Raw genomic sequence first — 17,459 nt, forward strand, 5'->3', positions numbered from 1 at the left:
AGGTTTTCTTCCAGACAATGCTGATCCAAAATTACCTTGCTTTAACACCACTACAAAGTCACACTTTCAAGCAGCTTGGGTACCAGTGAGAATCAGACCCTATCGTGTAGAGAATGGCTTGGATGAACTTTGTGCTGCCCTATTCCCAAGAAAACATCTGAGAATCTCTGGTGGGTTGACCCTGACTGGACACCAAGCTGGTCTATCTATCTCTCCCCTCCTCAGCAGGATTGCAGCAGTGGGGTGGAGAAAATAAGATGGAACAAAAAAAAAAACAACATTTGGACAAGGTAAAGGCAGTTTAATAAGGCAAAAGTAAGGGCTGCACATGGAAACTAAGGAAAACCAGAGATTTATTCTCTAGTTCCCATCTACAGGCAATATCCAGCCAGCCAGTTGAGATAACTGGAATGATAAAACATAGAGAATTTGATGTTTTTGTTGGATCAATACAGGCTAGAACAGAACTGGCCACCCCTGTTCCCCCAAACACCAATCTCTGCACCCAAAAGCAGCAACCTCACCCACCATAGCCAGGCCAGGAGGAATTGCTCTGCACAGAGGAACTCACTGCTTTAGCTTTATAAAAAAGAACCACACACCTTTCCTGACTTCACTGCAAGTCCCCTCACTCCACAGTCCATGGGCACCAGGATGAATGAGGGACTCCCTTGTGCTGATCTTTGCTCTTGTCCCTCACAACAGCACAAGCTCATTGTATTTTTGAGGCACATAAGTCCAGCATTGCCAACTGAAAATATCAACTGATAGTGGAGCAGTGACATGAGAGCATTTTCTGACTCTGTGTTGCTCCTATAAAGAGTTCAGTCCTCCCTTCTCCTGGGGCTACTCATTTATGCCTCAGAGAACCCTCCTGAGCCATTAATCAGTGCAACTGCTCCCTGAGCTGAGCACCAACTGCTCCCTCAGACATCACTGCTCCTCAGGAACAGGGCTATCCATAGGGAAGAGGACACTTGGCACTGACTCATGCAAATATTCTGGATTTATAACAATCTTTTCCAAGTTGAAACTGAAATTTTAGTCATCCAAAGCCACAATTGGGCTGTAGTTGTTCACAATTCTAGCTGAAATATCAGCTTTTCACATGTTATTTCCTCAAATATTTGTGAATGGGACAGTGAGAGAATAACCATTGGTCTGAACCAATGCATCCATTTTTGTGCTGTTTCACAGTTCAAACTGAGTGTACTGAAAACCATCCTCTTCTGCCAGGTCCTTAGAGGTGTGTCAGGATGGTTTAAGTCTAAAGGAGTTACAAAGCATAAATTATTAGTGTCTTGAGAGTGCTTTGGGAAGTTCAAATCAGAGACTTGGCATTCATCGTGCATTCAGTGGGAATATCCCATTTTCCTACTGATGGCAAAGAAACCTGAGATGTGATGAAGAAAGCTGCTGGCTGTTCCAAAGTCCTACTGACTCTGGAATCAAATCAATGAACTTAATTGAGGTGCAGGAACTGTCTGCACATTGACTCTTAAGCAAGGGTAATGTGATCCATCCTCCTGTCATTCTCTCACAGAGTTAATGACCTGGCATTATGTGTTACTTATAGAGGTCAAAGACCATAAAATGGGCAACAATCATAATCTGAAATAGATTAAAACACAGTAACCTGATTGTGTGATGTCTCATCAAAACATTAATCTGTTTGAAGGTTTGTCTCAATAGTAAAAGCTCAGAGAAATTCTTAGAAATGAATCTGCCTGTTTCCTGTTTCCTGGCATTTCTGCCTTTCCTGCCCCGTTATTTTGAGGGATTTTTTTTTTCACAAAGCAGACTCTTGTCTCTTAAAATTTCTTTTTCTACTATTAATAATTTCTCTCTTCTGCATGTTTGAGGCAGCACATTTTTATTGTCCTGTCAGGGAAATAATTTAGCAGAGAGAAGTGGAGACGTGACCATTGGAATCAAGAAAGTCTTAAAGAATACAAATGTTTGCCTAATTTAAGAAATTGGGCCAAATCATAAACCCAGGCCCAGTATATATTACCCAGTGAAAATCCAGATCTCATTTTTGAGCAAAAAGTTACTGCAGAATCAGGATGTACCTCAGTCTTCTTGTCAGAGCAACAATTGAGCAGGGGTGCCAGGATCTGAGCAATTAATTATAGGCTAAAAGACAAGAATTGAAATGACAAGAATTGACACCGGAGTCTAAATGTAGGAACTTTTTCAAAGTAATAGGATACAGGGAAAAAAAAAAATATTACAGAGCTATAGATTCCTGATTGTTCTGCACAGCAAACATGGCAGCAGTGACACAGCCAGGGCAGAGGGGTGAATTATTTTAGGATTTCAATGACAGCTGCCAAAAATATTATTACCCTTACAGAGCTTGAAAGATTGAAACAAGGTTGAAAACTCAGCCACTCACATATTAAGCCGCATATAGATGTGTGGTGAAAACAGAGACACCAAGAAAAGCCCTGTGATAACAACTTAAACAGCAAAAGCAATACCATGGAACAAAACTCTCAGCGCTTTGCCTTTATTTGCAAAGTTCCTGAGGTTAAATTATTTCTCTGTCCAACACTGAGTAAGAACTGCTGTGCTTTAGCAGCCTGACATGGCCAGGGAGAGATGCACGGCTCAAATGTCAGAATTTCTGCTGTGTGTGTCAGAGGAGGGTGCCCAGACTTGTCTCCCGCTTGGAAGGAACACCAGCCCTGCAAGTGCCGAGTGCCACAAAGCCACTTGTCAATCCTTCCCCCTCTGCCAGCACGACCCTCACGACCCCGACACGCAGGGGCTCTGACTGCATTTGTTGGTGGCAAAAGGAACAGCACACAGGGACAGTGCAGTGCACAAAGCACTGAAATAATCCAGCCGACTCGAAAAGCATAAGGTCTGAAAGAAAAACAAACGCCAAGGATGGGCTGTGTAAAATCTGCTGTCTGAACCTCATCCTCATTGATCAGGTTACATAAGCACATTAGAAACTCATAAATGATTTATGCAAGGAAAGTTGTAACTGTGAGGGAAGGGAAAAAATAATCCCAACTAAAACAATATTTTCTATTTTCCTATGATAATTTAATTTAAATTCAAAACAAGACAGTTGCATATTCGGGAAACACATACTTGGAGCCTGATTATTCCTTTTTTACATGGACTACAGTCCAATTAAGGAGGCACTATCCAAGATGTTAAGTGAGATATTAGAAAGAAAATCTTTACTGTGGGGGTGGTGAGGCCCTGGCACAGGTTGCCCACAGAAGCAGCCACAGCACAGGAATTTCCATCCCTGGAAATTCCAAGGCCAGGTTGGATGGGGCTTGGAGCAACCTGGGATAGTGGAAGGTGTCCCTGCTCATGGCAGGGGAATTGGAAGTGGATGATCTTTAAGGTGCCATCTAAACACAGACTGTTCTATGATTCTAAGGATTTTATGTCTGTACATTCAAGATTACATGGAGATTGTGATCAGAGTGCAACCCCTTGCTCGGGATAGTCAATATTTTAGAATTTCATGATGGTTCAAAATCCAAATGGTCAAATTATCAAAAAAGGAATGAATCAATGTCTGTTGAAGATTTAATAACTTGTCTACTGTATCAGGAAGGCTTTGAGCTTTGAGCTGCTGAATGCTTGGAGAATCTGTTGAGTCAAATCCCACAGGATTTAAGAAATCTACATGGCAAAGTCTGTGTGCTCAGTCCAGTAACTTGTGTCTGACAGAAATGTGTATTGTTAATGGTGAAGGGACCCTGTGCTGCAAGGACTTCTTCCAAGAACTGGGCTCAGTCAAGTCATCATTCACTCTCTCTCATTCAGTCTCTCATCATTCATTCTCTCTTTCTTTGGCTAATGGGATTGAGATGTTGAAGCTGTTGTTGGAAACTGTATTTTCCAGCTGTCACAGACACGCAGCATTTTTCTTAAAGTTTGTCACCTCTATTTTTCTATAAAGAAAGCTTAAAACTTAGGATTCCAGTAGTCTTGATTGTCACTTTGGATAAGCGTGCACTCATGCAAATGAGTCAAGAGAAGGGCACAGAAGGTCTGTCTAGCTGAAATATTGACACACTCCAAAGCTGTTGTTAACAAAAAAAGCTTCTTTCAGACTCCTCCTGCAATACTGTCCTTTTGAGTGGCCACTGATGTTGATGGAACAGCAAAAGGAGCAGCTGCAGTGGTGCTCCAAGATGTGCACAACGTGACCCAAAAGTTCCTGGGCTATTTTCCTAAGGTGTCAGCAAACAAATGTACAGACACAAGTCCTCAGGAGTTTCTCTGCATTCGTTATAGAAGATTTTTCTCTCCCTCTGCCAGACAGAACTGCCCCAAGGGAGCAGTGACACACTTATGGCAGGGCCCTCGACAGGCAGAAGTCAGGGCTGGGAGCTCTCCTGAGCAGCTGCTCTGCCTCTGCCCGCACTGAGCCAGCAGCCAGGGATAGCATAGGGTTAAAATGCTTCTAAAATCATGGGAACTGCAAACAACAGATTTAGAGGGGTGGAAAGGAAGATTGGGTCTGGTAGGCCTGGGAAACAGAACCTGGCCCTGGGAACGAATATTGAGCTTTGTTTTTTCTAGATCATGTGAAGCTACACCTGCGTAATCATCATGTGATAAATGTTGTTAAATGTAATGATTGTTTGGTAATTGAATATGATTATTGTTTAATCGTAATAAGAATCATGAGAAATGATGTAATTGCAGCAAGAATCATGAGAAAGAATATTTGGGGAGGGGGCTAATGAAAATTAAAAGAATACATGCTTGGATAAGATCAATATATATAGAGTACACAATAGAACAATATGGGTTTAATAATTAATATATAGTTATATAATGAAAAGGGTATAAAAACATGTTCATCTCAGATCCATATCAGAGTCAGATTTGGGTCTGCACCCCTGATTCCCAGAGCTCTTCAATAAAGCACCTGCCTATAATCATTCTGTGATTGTGTTTTCAATGTTATCACCAGTGATGACACAACTGCTGGGGAAACTCACAGGCAAAGCTGCTTTTTACTCTGCAAGATCCATCAAGTGATCTCCCCTATGGAAGGAATGGGCTTGTCTGTCCAAGCTGTGTCTGATTCGTGGTGTGGGAAAAAAATTCTTCTTTTGAGAAGAGCTGTTGCTTTGGTATTGTTATTGAAAAAGTAGAAGCATCAACCAATTAAAAAAAAAAAACAAACAAAAAAACAACACAAGAATATATGCTAATGATCAAAACAATAAATCCTGATCATAGATATTAATGGCATAATTTCTTTAATTCACTGAATAGTGACCTTCATATTTCTTATCATCAGCCATGAAAGCTAAAGAAGCCTAACTTTAATATCCTGCAAATGGGATTTAAACCACTGGAATGGAGTGGCTGGGGCTTTTTGTTTTGGCTCTTTACTAATCCAGCATGGAACAAACATTCTGAGGAGATGTTAAATGGAAGTTATTGCCAGTCATTACTAACCGGGATTTTATTCAGTGATATGTCCTGTGCAAACCAGAGTATTCAGTAATTAATTCCCTCACTTGCTTTCCTCCCTTTATTTTGTCTGAAGTCATGCAGAGCTGTTCCACATTAAACTCCAGCTGTTCCCTATCTCCCTAAAGTAAGAGAGCTTTATATGAACCTGTTTCTTGAGGTAGTCTTTATATCCACTGATATTTTAAAAATCATGGATCATGGATTTTTAAAAAATCTGTTTGCATTAAAACTCAGAATAGAATTTAATCTATCACTGTGGACACAGAAACCCTGAAAACACCCTTATTTAGAAACCCTCAAAGCACAAATATGAAATCTGCTGCACAGCACTAGGGCTAACTCAGATTAAGAACCATTTATAAAGATCAGAAATCATCGTTGTTCCAGCAGAACCCAGTGCAGGTCCTGCCTCCAGTTCTACTGCTGCAGAGTAACTCTTGTTTTAGAAGCTCAATAATTAGTTTCACAATTGATGATGAAGAGTAGAGCATGATATTTTTCCTGGTGCTTTCATTAGTATCTTTAGGTTCACTTCCCTCAAGACATGGATCTCATAACAGGAGATTAATTTTAGTTTTCCAGTGGAGTTTTATTGTAAGAATATTTTGTTCTCTGACTTTCTCCACTAAAGGGATTTTGATTAAAAGGTGTCTAGACGTAGTCAACTGATGATAAGATTTGTAATTTCCACTAGATAGGAATATTTAACTATACTAAAAGAAATTGTGTTATATTACAGATTATCCTGATGGAACACATTTCTGAATTAATGCAGAGTAAAAGCAGAGTAATGCAATTAAAATTATTACAGTTGCTATGTATTTAAATTATAAGGACAGATCCCTGTTTGCAGTGTCTCTTCTATAAAACTGGGATAAAAATATATAGAAATAGATAGATAGATAGATAGATAGATAGATAGATAGATAGATAGACAGACAGATATGCTCTAAGAACATCAATTAAAAGTCCATTTCACTAATAAAATCCTTGCTTCAGGGCTGGCCAAACACTTCAGTAAAGATTCAAGTGTAGCAAAATATTTCAACCTATTTCTCCTTCCAATGATGTAGGGCTTGTGATCCTAATCAGTGAGACGGTTCTTGACATCTTTCAACATTTTTTTTCTTTTTTTTTTATTTGTACAATTTCTTCTTGTACCTTCTTCTATCAAATTTTGACGACCACAGGCAGAAGAAGTGCCAAAGCTTAAGAAGTGTGAAGAATCACCTTTCTATGATGGTTTTGAACCAACCTCTTTTAGCTCCCAGTGGAAAGAAGGCACTTTAGAAGCCTCATCCTCACATGGAAGGAGAGCATTTTCAAGTACACTGAACCCTTGTTAAACAAAATAATTTAAAAAACACTCAACCCTTTGTGCTTTCCCAAGGATAGTTTCACAGGAGAGTTGCTGTCTGCAGGAAAAGTCCCATTGCTGCTTTTGGGTTCTGGTTTTACCAGATGGGACTCCTGCCCTGGCAGCAGGTACACAGCCCCTTTTTGGGGGCTAGAAAACTGTAAATCTGATATTCTTTCCTGGCCTGGCAACCTTCTAAAGAAGGAGAAACCCAGAGATGATTTGCATCAGAAGGAGAATATCACAAATAATTGATGAGTCATCCCAGGGCAATGAGGGAAAAGAAAGGAAAATATTTTTTTGTGTGTCTTATACTTTACATTTCAAGCACGTTTTGTTTTGCAAAGTAAACATGCTATAGGTGAAACTTCACTAATGCTTTGATATCTGACCTATATTCCTAAGGTTACAGCCCAATCATCCTTGACCAATATTCCTTCTAGGTATAGATCCAGAGCAAAGATCACCATAAATCCATTTTATTTTTCATCTCTACTGAAATCTCCAGGTGTTTGTCTTCCTGCTCCTCAGGAGGGTCTCTGGAACATCCCAGAAGATAAAAGCACTTGGGAACACCTCTGGGCTGTTGGATTGCCCCTGACCCTGCTCCAGCCCAGAGTCTTTTAAACTGCTTCTGCATCTCTAACTCCTAATCCCAATAATTAGGATCCATTAGTTAGCATTGCTATGAGCTTAATGAAAAATCAAACACGACACAAATAGCAGAGGAAAGAGTCCTATGTTGTTTTTTGGAATATCACCTTGGCTTAATTTTAAGGATCCATTAAGAATATTTCTAATAACCTTTAAAAATAAATATTTTTAGTATGCCAGACCTGACTCTGCAGGTGAAGATATTTTTTTCTTACCACGAGGAGCTCCCTAAAGTGTCTTTCAGGCACCTTACAGAGTATGATAAAAGACTTGGCTAAAGGGTTTTACCTGTGCACACCTCAGCCAGGTCAGTGCTTGACAGAGACTGCGATGATTATGACAACGAGCAGCAGAACAGCCAAAGCGATGGAGAGAAGGCAGCACTTCATCTTCCTGGCTCGTAGCTGAGAGGAGAGAGACAAAGAAATTAATTAATGGAGATTAAATACACAAAGAAATGTTATTTTTCCATTGAAAGAATAGTTTGGACCAAGCTGAAGCAACATAGAGAATTTCTCTTTTTTTTTTGGACTGACTTATCCTTCTGGATAATCCAGATTCCTCCTCCTGGATACAATTCCCTTTTTCTACACTACCTCCTTCCTGCTTAAACCACTGTGTCACACTAAATTTCCAGGCTCTGCTTGGAAGGATGAACTTGGGTAAGGCCCCTCAGTTTGGGGTTGGTCTGGAGGTGTTGGAGCTGCATCAGGCTGACAGGAGAAAATTGTCCCCTGAAAGAGAAAGAGTTCTCTCTCCACTCTGCTGTGCAATGAAATCGAGACAAGCACTGACATGGGCTGTTCACAGGGCAGGCAAATGTGCTTCCAGTGTTAACCACCCTGATCTCATTCACTTTCACATATGGTAAAAGAGATTCTACAGAGTTTTAATTTTGATGTCTATTTCTACTTCAACCCATCTGTGGACATGATGTTGTTTCTTCCTACTTAAAATCTTTGCAGATAATTCAATTTCCCTTCCTCCTGTTTTAGATAGATTAGAAGGGTGTTTCCATGATCCCAAAGTGTAAGTAGTCCTGTTATCCAATACAAACACAAAAAAGTAACTTCAGTGAAATCCTTAACTTGGATATTTTCCTTGAGATCAGATCAACCAGTCCTCCAGCCACCAGAGTCAATAACGTTATCTTGATATGACAAACCAGTTGCTTTATTCCAGAATCCTTTACCTTCCTTACAACTGAAGCAACACTCTCACAGGAGAGATGATATTAATATTACTGCTCTTATCCACTTTTCCTTCCTTCCCTTTCCCTAAGTGCTGCAATCAGGTCTCTCAGTCTGCCTTGGGTCCTTCTCTAACTGCTTTATGTCACTCTGCAGTGCCCTGCATGGTTCCCTGGCTGTTCTGTTCTGTGGATGTTTTGGTGTCTTACACCACAAAGGACAGGAGACTCATCTCTTCCATTGCTGCTCCAAATCCTGTCCTTCATTCCCTCTCAGTGCCCAAACAAGCTGGAGAAGCGCCTACAGCAGGGAACAGTGATGCATGACCTGTACTGTCTTCCACAATCAACCACCAATCAAACTGGTGGTTTTATCAAAGTGTAGATTTCCAGATTTTTTTTTCACTTTAAAATGCTGTACTGTCCTGCCTCCCTAGCAGATAATCAGTGAATCATTGTAGCTTTCCATCAGATTTTCAATCACTCAGATAGGATTTCTTTGATTTGGAAGAGGGGAAAAAAAGCATTTTAAATATATAATTCCGTGTATCTTTGTGAAGAGGGATGTTCTTGTCAGGTATGTTAGGAAGGAATGTGTGAAGGGACATTATTCCACTTCCCAAACCCCCTGTTTTGGAGCACAGATTCGTTCATGCTTTTCCATCAGTTTATGGTCACTCTGTGGGGAGAATATGAGTGGGGAAAGGCTCACAGAAATTATTGTGATGCTGGCGAGGCCCTGGCACAGGGTGCCCAGAGAAGCTGTGGCTGCCCCAGCCCTGGAAGTGTTCAAGGCCAGGTTGGACAGGGCTTGGAGTAACCTGGGATAGTGGAAGGTGTCCCTGCCCATGGCAAGGGGTGGAATGAGATTATGTTGAAGATCCCTTCCAAACCAAAACATTCTATGAGTCTCTGATTCTCTCTAACCTTTTTTTTTTTTTCCACACACAAAAGGATGTTTCTTCATAGCAGATCCTCACCTGACACTTGAATTTCTTTAGGAGTACCTGCAATGAATCCTGAAAGTTCAGCCCATGAAACAACAGACTTGCTTCTGCTTCCCCTCTAATTTTAACCTTCATTAATTCCAAGTCAAACAAGGAAACCTCTGCTTCAAACTGCAGACTTTCAAAGGCACTCAGATGTCCTTGTCCACTTGTAAAAAGTCAGAGCCTGTGTTTGGTCAGCAGAGGATGCTAATGGGTCATTTAGCTTCAAGCAGAATTCTCAAATAGTCCCATTAAGAGCTTCAAAGACTGCACAGTTATCACTTCACATGGCTTTTCCATCATTCCCTTTGCAGAGAGATTCCCTTCTTTTCCACTTTCCAGCATTACAAGTCACTCTCATTTTGCATTTGCATAGTCACTCTCCCTTCCCTTCTTCCTTGCTTTTAACCAACTAAAACATAAACAGACTGGGACAGATGAGAGGACAGGAGAGATGCAGCCCAGTCTGAATCCTGGCATTTGGTTCACATTTTATGAGCTTTTGAGTCCTGGCTGGCAAGTCAGGCTAATGATTCCTGCTCTTTAAAATATCTCCTAGCATATTTGGTATAACTGTCCTTCACAACCATAAAACCCATGGCAGGATTGTCCATTCTATTCCTAGTTTGGGTTTTTTTTTCTTATTTTCCATTTAAATAAGGAAAATGTTGAATTCTTTGAGTTGCTTTAGTCTACAGCCATAAATCTCCCCATGCTGGTGGAGCAGTAGAAGCAACTTCTGATCCCTTCCTGGAAACACCAACTTTCCTACAGATCCTGAGGAAGAGTGGCAGGATACCAGCACCCCAAGGTTTTGTCACTTAGTTAGAAAAATACTGAAAAATATGTTAGAAAAATATAAGCAAAAGCAGCATGTCCCTTCACTGGACAAGTGCAAACCCTGCTTCAAGAAAGATGGTGAAAGAATCCCAGAATCCCTTCAATGAGCCTTGGCATGGGGATTAGACTTGGTGACCTTGGAGGTCTTTTCCAACCTTAATATTCTATGATTATATGATACCCCATACCCCAGGAGCTCATCAAGCCTGTCCTGTGGTGAGGACCAGCCTGAATTTCTGTGAGCTCCTGGGACCCTTTCCCTGCCTTTATCAGAGGAGAAAGATGCAAGCACAGAATGTGTTGAACAGATTTTCTTCCCCAGACGGGATCTGAAAACTTTGGGCACCGTCACTTGAATATTACATAAATATACACTAATAAATAACATAAATAATAGGATTACATCTACCTAACTCTGCTTATTATCCCTAGTTTAGGTTAACAGAGATTGCCAAACTGAGACTACAAATGGTATCTTATTGCCCCTCTGCCATTCTTGAAGGAAATTGAGAGACAAAAAGAAACACGTCCCTCTGAATGAGTTTTTCAGTGAGTTTTTTTAAAAACCCTGAGGTAACATTGTACACTGGAAGCACAGCAATCTCAGAAATGTAAGCACTGAGCAGTGAAGCATTTCCAAATTGTTTTTTCTATGTATGCATATACAGGGAGCAATCTTTGCCCTCCCTCTGAAGTTTGATTTCTGCTTTATTCAGTAAGGGGATAATTATTATGCTGGGTATATCATACATATTCAGAAATTTTACTTACCTACTCAAGTTTTCTTAGGACATCTATCTAAAGTCATGTTCACATGAATCCACACAAATTTCTCACTTAATGTGAAGATCCTAATTTTTTTTCAAGGGGTTTCCATGACAGAAGACTCATATAATTAATGATTTCCATCCCAAACATCAGTGCAATGATTGGGTTATATCCATTTTAAATTGATGATGTAGAGACACATTCCATGGGTGAAAGTACAGTTGATCCCAAGAGAGTTCCAATATTCCCAAGGAATTAAAAAAAAAAAAGAATAAAAAGCAAATGTGATTCATGATGCCACCCCCTTGCATCAAAGTTAATCTACACTTACATGGAAATGGAAAGCTGTTTCCAAACCTGTAACAGGATTTCTCACCAGGACAATAACAGAACCACAGCCACAGAAAAGTTGATGAAAAATTTTAAAAAACCAAAACAACAAAAAAATAACAAACAAAACAAACAAACAAACAAACAAAACCCCTGAAACAACCCACAAAAAGCCAAACCACCTGTAAAACGAATCACAGCATAATTCTTCAGGGAGCTTTGCATTTCTGCAGCATTTCCCACACACCCGACTATCTCACAGTGAATTTCACTCATCTTTTCCCAGCCCCTTCTCCCTTGCTGAGGATCCTTCTCTCACACTGTGCATTATTCCTATTCTCTGTCTTCCTTGATTTTCCTGGAAGCTCTGAAGCTACACCCATGATTGCTCACAGGAGCACTTTTAAGACCATTTTGCCCAGAATCTTCCACCTGCACTTGGAGTTAGATGTTTGCAGACAAGACATATCCAAGGTCATTGGCACAGCAGATGGATCAACAGCTGAAGGGCATTTTTGGTACAAACTAGATTTGGAGGGTCTTCATCTCAACCTCAAAAAGTATCCAAGAAACCTGAGGGAATAACTGTTGTTTTGGGTTTTTTTTGTTTGTTTGTTTTGTTTTTGTTTTTGTTTTTCCCAGAGACCTGGAAGTTTTGCCAAACACTCCTGAAGGTCACAAAAATCTATGGCTGCTTTTTCCTTTTTTTCTTGTAAAATTGCAAAATTCTGTCCACATACAGGAGCTGATGGAATTTAACAAAACCTCCCAAAACCATATTTCTCCCTGGGAAACATATCCTGGAACTCCACCTTGGAAAGCACTGACTACCTCTAACTATCTGTTAAAATGAATATTTAAATAGAGAAATCAATGCAACAAACAATTTCAGGCTGAATTTAGGAAAAGTTCAAAGCTACAAGATTATCTTCTCTTGTAAAATGTATAAGAAATAATTACAAGCCCACTATCTGATTTCATTTTCATTATCTTAGCTTGTTCTAAACCTTGAATGCTATGCTGCAGCACTGCCCTGGTTTTATAACTCTGTCCCAACTTGTTGTAAGTCCATTTCCCACAACACCTAGAACTTGTTGATTAAATTGGAGCTAATCTATTTTCACTGTACACATTTTCCCAAGATGAAAAGAACGCAACGTGGGATCAAAAAAATTCTAATCCTGTAGCAAGATGTAATGGCTTTTTACAGTTATATTTTCTGAGCTCTCAGGGTTTTTAGTAAAATAAGTAAAGATATATTTTAATCCTGACAGAGGCTCTTTAAACACACATGTAAAATAGGAGTGAAAAGCAGGGAAGGAATGAGCAAGGCTATTTAGGGACACAGCTGAGAAGCACTTTATATTGACAGGCAAACAAGATGTGACTGAGCCTGGAAGAAACCTCTCCCTCATTGTTCCAAAAAATTAAGCTACAAGTCATATTTTACAGCCTAGAAGATATTTATTTCTTGGGGATGAAATGTTGAAAGATATTTTAATTATGTCACAACAGATAGTTAAGTAATTAAAACCCATTAAAGCCCATTACTGCCCCAGGCCCAGAAAAGTAAGTTTCATCTTGGAAATTCCTAAGCAAATACATTTAGAAGGAGGAAAAATATAACTTTCTTGCTAAGGATTCAAAAACTAGCTGAGGCCAAGCATAAATAATAGAAGAGGCTAAAGGAAACTGTTTTTTCTGTATTTATATTGAATGGAAAAAAAACCCAACAGCAATCAATAAAAAAACCCACTTGATTCACATATAGAAAATCATCATTGAGCTTCTCCAGCCTTTGTGGATTGATTACTTTATGGACTGCAAGGCAGAGAGTTTGAGATTTCTCAACTGCCTCCACAAAGGAGGTGGAAATCCCTAGAAACAGGAATTTTAGTTCAGGCGGGGATTTGTACTAGAACAGCAGCTCTATTCTGGGAACATCAGAGCATATGACAGCACTGCAGAGCAGAGTTACACCCTAGGACTTCATGGCTGGGCAGTTTTCTAGGTCTTCAGCAGGACAAAATTGGGCAGGTTTGGTTTCATTAGAAATTAATTAAATTAATCTCTCCAGCATCCCACCTTTATTCCATCACTCCCAGGTCTCAGCCCTGGCACTGGGATAAGGATGATGGCAGTAACCAAGGAGATTTGGCCAAGAGGGGTAACCTAAGACTACCTGACTCTCTCTTTCCCTCCTGCAGCATTAAATAGAAGCATTAATAGAAAAATGGGATTGTTAAGGTTGGAAAAGACCTCTAGGATCACCAAGTCCAACCTTAAACCTGGCAAGCACCACCTTGCTCACAATTAAACCATGTCCTCGAGTTTCATATCCACAGGTTTTTAAACACTTCCAGGAACATCACTCCAGCCTTTTCCTGAGCAGCCTCTTCCAATGCTTCCAAAATTTGGGAGCGAGGACTAGGAACAGGTCTGGGAATACCCTGAGCTTTTCAGTTTGGATGTATGGGCAAAAATCTGTCTCCTAGTGAAAAAGGACCATTTTTCCATTTTCATTTCTTAGGTTATTATGGTAAGCAAGCATAAAGTACCCATGTACTCAATGCCAACAGACTCAATAAGACAATTCATTTTACATACAGAAATGCTTCCCCGTATTTCAAACACAATTTTAAAATAAAGAACAAATCATGAAGCATTTTCAAACAGTCAGGACTGCAAGAACTTCTGAAAGTACAATTCCACTACTTGAGCAAAGAAGCCATTGCAGACTAACCTGCTCTGGAAATTTATTTTCTCCAAACCCATTCAGCAGATTAAAAACAAAAATTATTAAATTTCGCAACCACACAATAACAGCCTCTAGTTATCAGGTCAGGTCCTTTTAAGGGCCTCTGTTGGGCAATAAAAACCCACCCTGATTAATTTTCAAGTGCTGCTTCCTTTATTGTAAGATTAACAAATCTGTTTGACATAAAATGGTTCATTTTATATGCAAATCTCTGTAGAGAGTTTTGTGACATTAAAGAGGTTCATACAATTTTGTTCACCCTGACCTCAGAGGTCATTTGGAATTTCATGAAAGCATTTGTCTGTGCTCTTAATATGCATTTTGAAAGCTAATTTGAGATCTGCTGGATTGAGAGCCCAGGTTCTTAATTACGTTTGGACGTGTTTATACAGAGATGATATTATGAATCTGAAATTGCTGTCATTCCAGTGGACAATAGCAGAAGCTCTGCTGAAGGCTGGGGAGCTCTCATGGGAGAGAAAAAGAAAATACTGGAACAACAAAGCAGAAAGTCAGATGTTGTGGATGTGTGGTTACCTCCAAGAATTAAGTAAACATACAGAGGGGAAAAAAATCCCCCTACACTTGCAACAGTAGTATACTATTATTATTATTATTATTATTATTATTATTATTATTATTATTATTATTATTATTATTATTATTATTATTATTATTAATAATAATAATAATAATAATAATAATAATAATAATTTCATATTCCATTGCATTGATAGGATCCCTTAGCTAAGCCATACACAATCAGCTCTGATAAGAGAGTAAACACTCTGTGTTATTGCAGTGGAAGGGAAGAACATGACCTTTAACGTGTGTACAAATTAAAATGCACTGACCAAATTTGGTGACATTTATGGTATGGCTTCCTGATAGAGCTACAATGAATTTGCCATCAAATATCACTGCTTCTGCAGGCAGGCTAGAAAAGGCCAGGAATATTATTAAGCATTTACAGTGTTTTTAAACGAGAACAAAGTAGACAAGTTACATATGAAAAAAACCCCCAGAAGATATGAGAGCAACAGGGAAAGGCCAGCCCACAGCAGCAAGGAAATAGATCACTTGGCTTTGACATAATGTTTTTGGGCTTTCACTTCCATGTCATTTGGACTGATTCCATGTTTTTCTTTATGATGCTGTGTCTATGCATTTACTGCTTTCCACTAATTCTGTGCAGTTTTCCCACTCCCCATGAGTCTCTTCATGATCCCCCTCTCATTAATTAATTTTCTGTGCATACATCTTTGGAAGCGTTCAAGGACAGATTGGATGGGGCCCTCAGAAACTTGGTCTAGTGAAAAGTGCCCATGGCTGAAGGGAAGGACTGGATGATTTTTAAGGTCCTTTCCAATCCAAATTATTCCATGATTCCACATGTTTCTGTCATAATATCCCACGTGCAGCCAAGTGCCATCTACAGGCATGATTCCTCAGCATATCCTACTGCAAGACTGTATTTTCTGCCACTTACTTAGCCAGGGACAACCATCCAGGATTGAATTTTCTGTGCCTGGAATCTACCCCAAGCTAGTTCTTTGAAATGAAAATACACCGGCCAAATCAAAGGAGAAAACTGTTAAAAAATTTCCAAGTATCCCATCACGAAAATGATAATGGAAATATTTTCTCTAGTCCCTCCCTGCTTTGGGGAAAAATCACAGAATCATTAAGATTGGAAAAGACCTCTAAGACCATCAAATCCAACCTTTGGCCCATCACCACCTTGCCCACTCAACCATATGAAGAAGTGTTCATCTACTTTTTTTTTGAGCACCCATAAGGATGTTGAGTCCACCCTGTCCCTGGCTAGCCTGTTCCAATGCTTGACCACTTTTTCAGTCAGGAAATTTTCCCTGATATCCAACCTGAACCTCCCCTGGTGACACCTGAATCCATTTTCCCTTGTCCTGGAAAAGGAAGAAAAGGGAGAAAGGTGATTGTCCCTTTGATAAGGGTGCTCATTTTAATGTTTCTGGAAAATTTGGCCGAGTTTAGGAAAGCAATGATTTCTTTCAAACCCTTGTTCATGTACACTCTTGACTAGATCAAAATTTGAGATAAATTTCCCCATCTGCCACATCTATCAGGATGAGGATGCTTTCTGTGTTGGTTTTTCTAAAAGCTGACAAGGGCTGATATTGGGCCTGTACACACAGATTTAATTTCTGCATTTTCTACCTTCCGAATGCTTGAATTAGCAATCTTAATATTCCCCTAATACACTTGTTTTTCTAATGGCTGAGACATCATTTGTAATAACACATGATAATGGCTTACATTTCCAGCACGCCTTTCAAGGCAGCAAACCTCCAACGTGATTTACAAATTCACTATAAAGAGGATTATCTTTTTACCAGCTCTGGAATGAAGCCACCTACCTCTGGCAGCTGTTTGAGTTCTACACAGCAGACCCAGCCAGCAATTTAAAGCAGGTAATGACTGGTGTGTGCACCTGAAACACCAGAGACCGCATTTCCCAAATCAAAATTCACCCAATGGAGCAAAACAAATGCTTGTACTTTTGCAGAAACCACCTTGAGATGCTTAAAAGCCCCACGCAGGCAGATTCAGAGAGAACTTAACTCCCCCAGCAATTCAAGCCCAGAAACACAGAGCAGAGAGAGAATGATTTGACCACATTAAAGCTGTGCAGTGCTCGAAGAAAATCTTCCTGCTGAGTTGTGTTTATTAGTTAGTTTATATTATTTTATGAATGGGACTACTTGGAAGGACTGGAAATGACAGATTTTGGCTCTTTGTGCTGCCAATCTCAGCATTTTGAGCCCATCAGTTCATGCAGCCTTCGACCAACCTCACTTGTCTGGTCTGGACATCATCAGATTCTCTTTCAGGGCACAAAGTCTTAATTCTTGAACCAGCTCCATCTCTGCTCCCAAAAACACTTGAGCCCCCCAGACTGGCTCCTTTTGCCAACAACAACCAGGTCAAACTTTGCAGAATCTTAAAAGGACCAGAGCCAATAGAAGCATTAAGTCTGGCTTAACTCCAGTGTATTCTGATGAGACTGGCCCAAATAGTTTCACGATTTCTCCTCACTACCCTGTACATAGGTGCAAAAAAGAATAT

The 17,459-nt window shown here is 39.8% G+C and overlaps 1 protein-coding gene across 13 annotated transcripts in view; it reads right to left on the minus strand.

The window, feature by feature from the left end:
* Positions 1 to 17,459, minus strand: part of TSNARE1 (t-SNARE domain containing 1) — a 451,500-nt gene that overhangs the window by 52,653 nt on the left and 381,388 nt on the right. For all 13 annotated transcript variants that reach the window (XM_088179949.1, XM_088179899.1, XM_088179963.1 and 10 more), the window contains one exon: positions 7,769 to 7,884. In XM_088179949.1, the coding sequence (XP_088036075.1) occupies positions 7,789 to 7,884 (96 nt within the window). In that variant the 3' untranslated portion in view covers positions 7,769 to 7,788. The remainder of the gene's footprint in view (positions 1 to 7,768; positions 7,885 to 17,459) is intronic.

The sequence above is a fragment of the Sturnus vulgaris genome, chromosome 1, assembly GCF_052056855.1.
Source record: "Sturnus vulgaris isolate bStuVul1 chromosome 1, bStuVul1.hap1, whole genome shotgun sequence".
NCBI classification, from domain to species: domain Eukaryota; kingdom Metazoa; phylum Chordata; class Aves; order Passeriformes; family Sturnidae; genus Sturnus; species Sturnus vulgaris.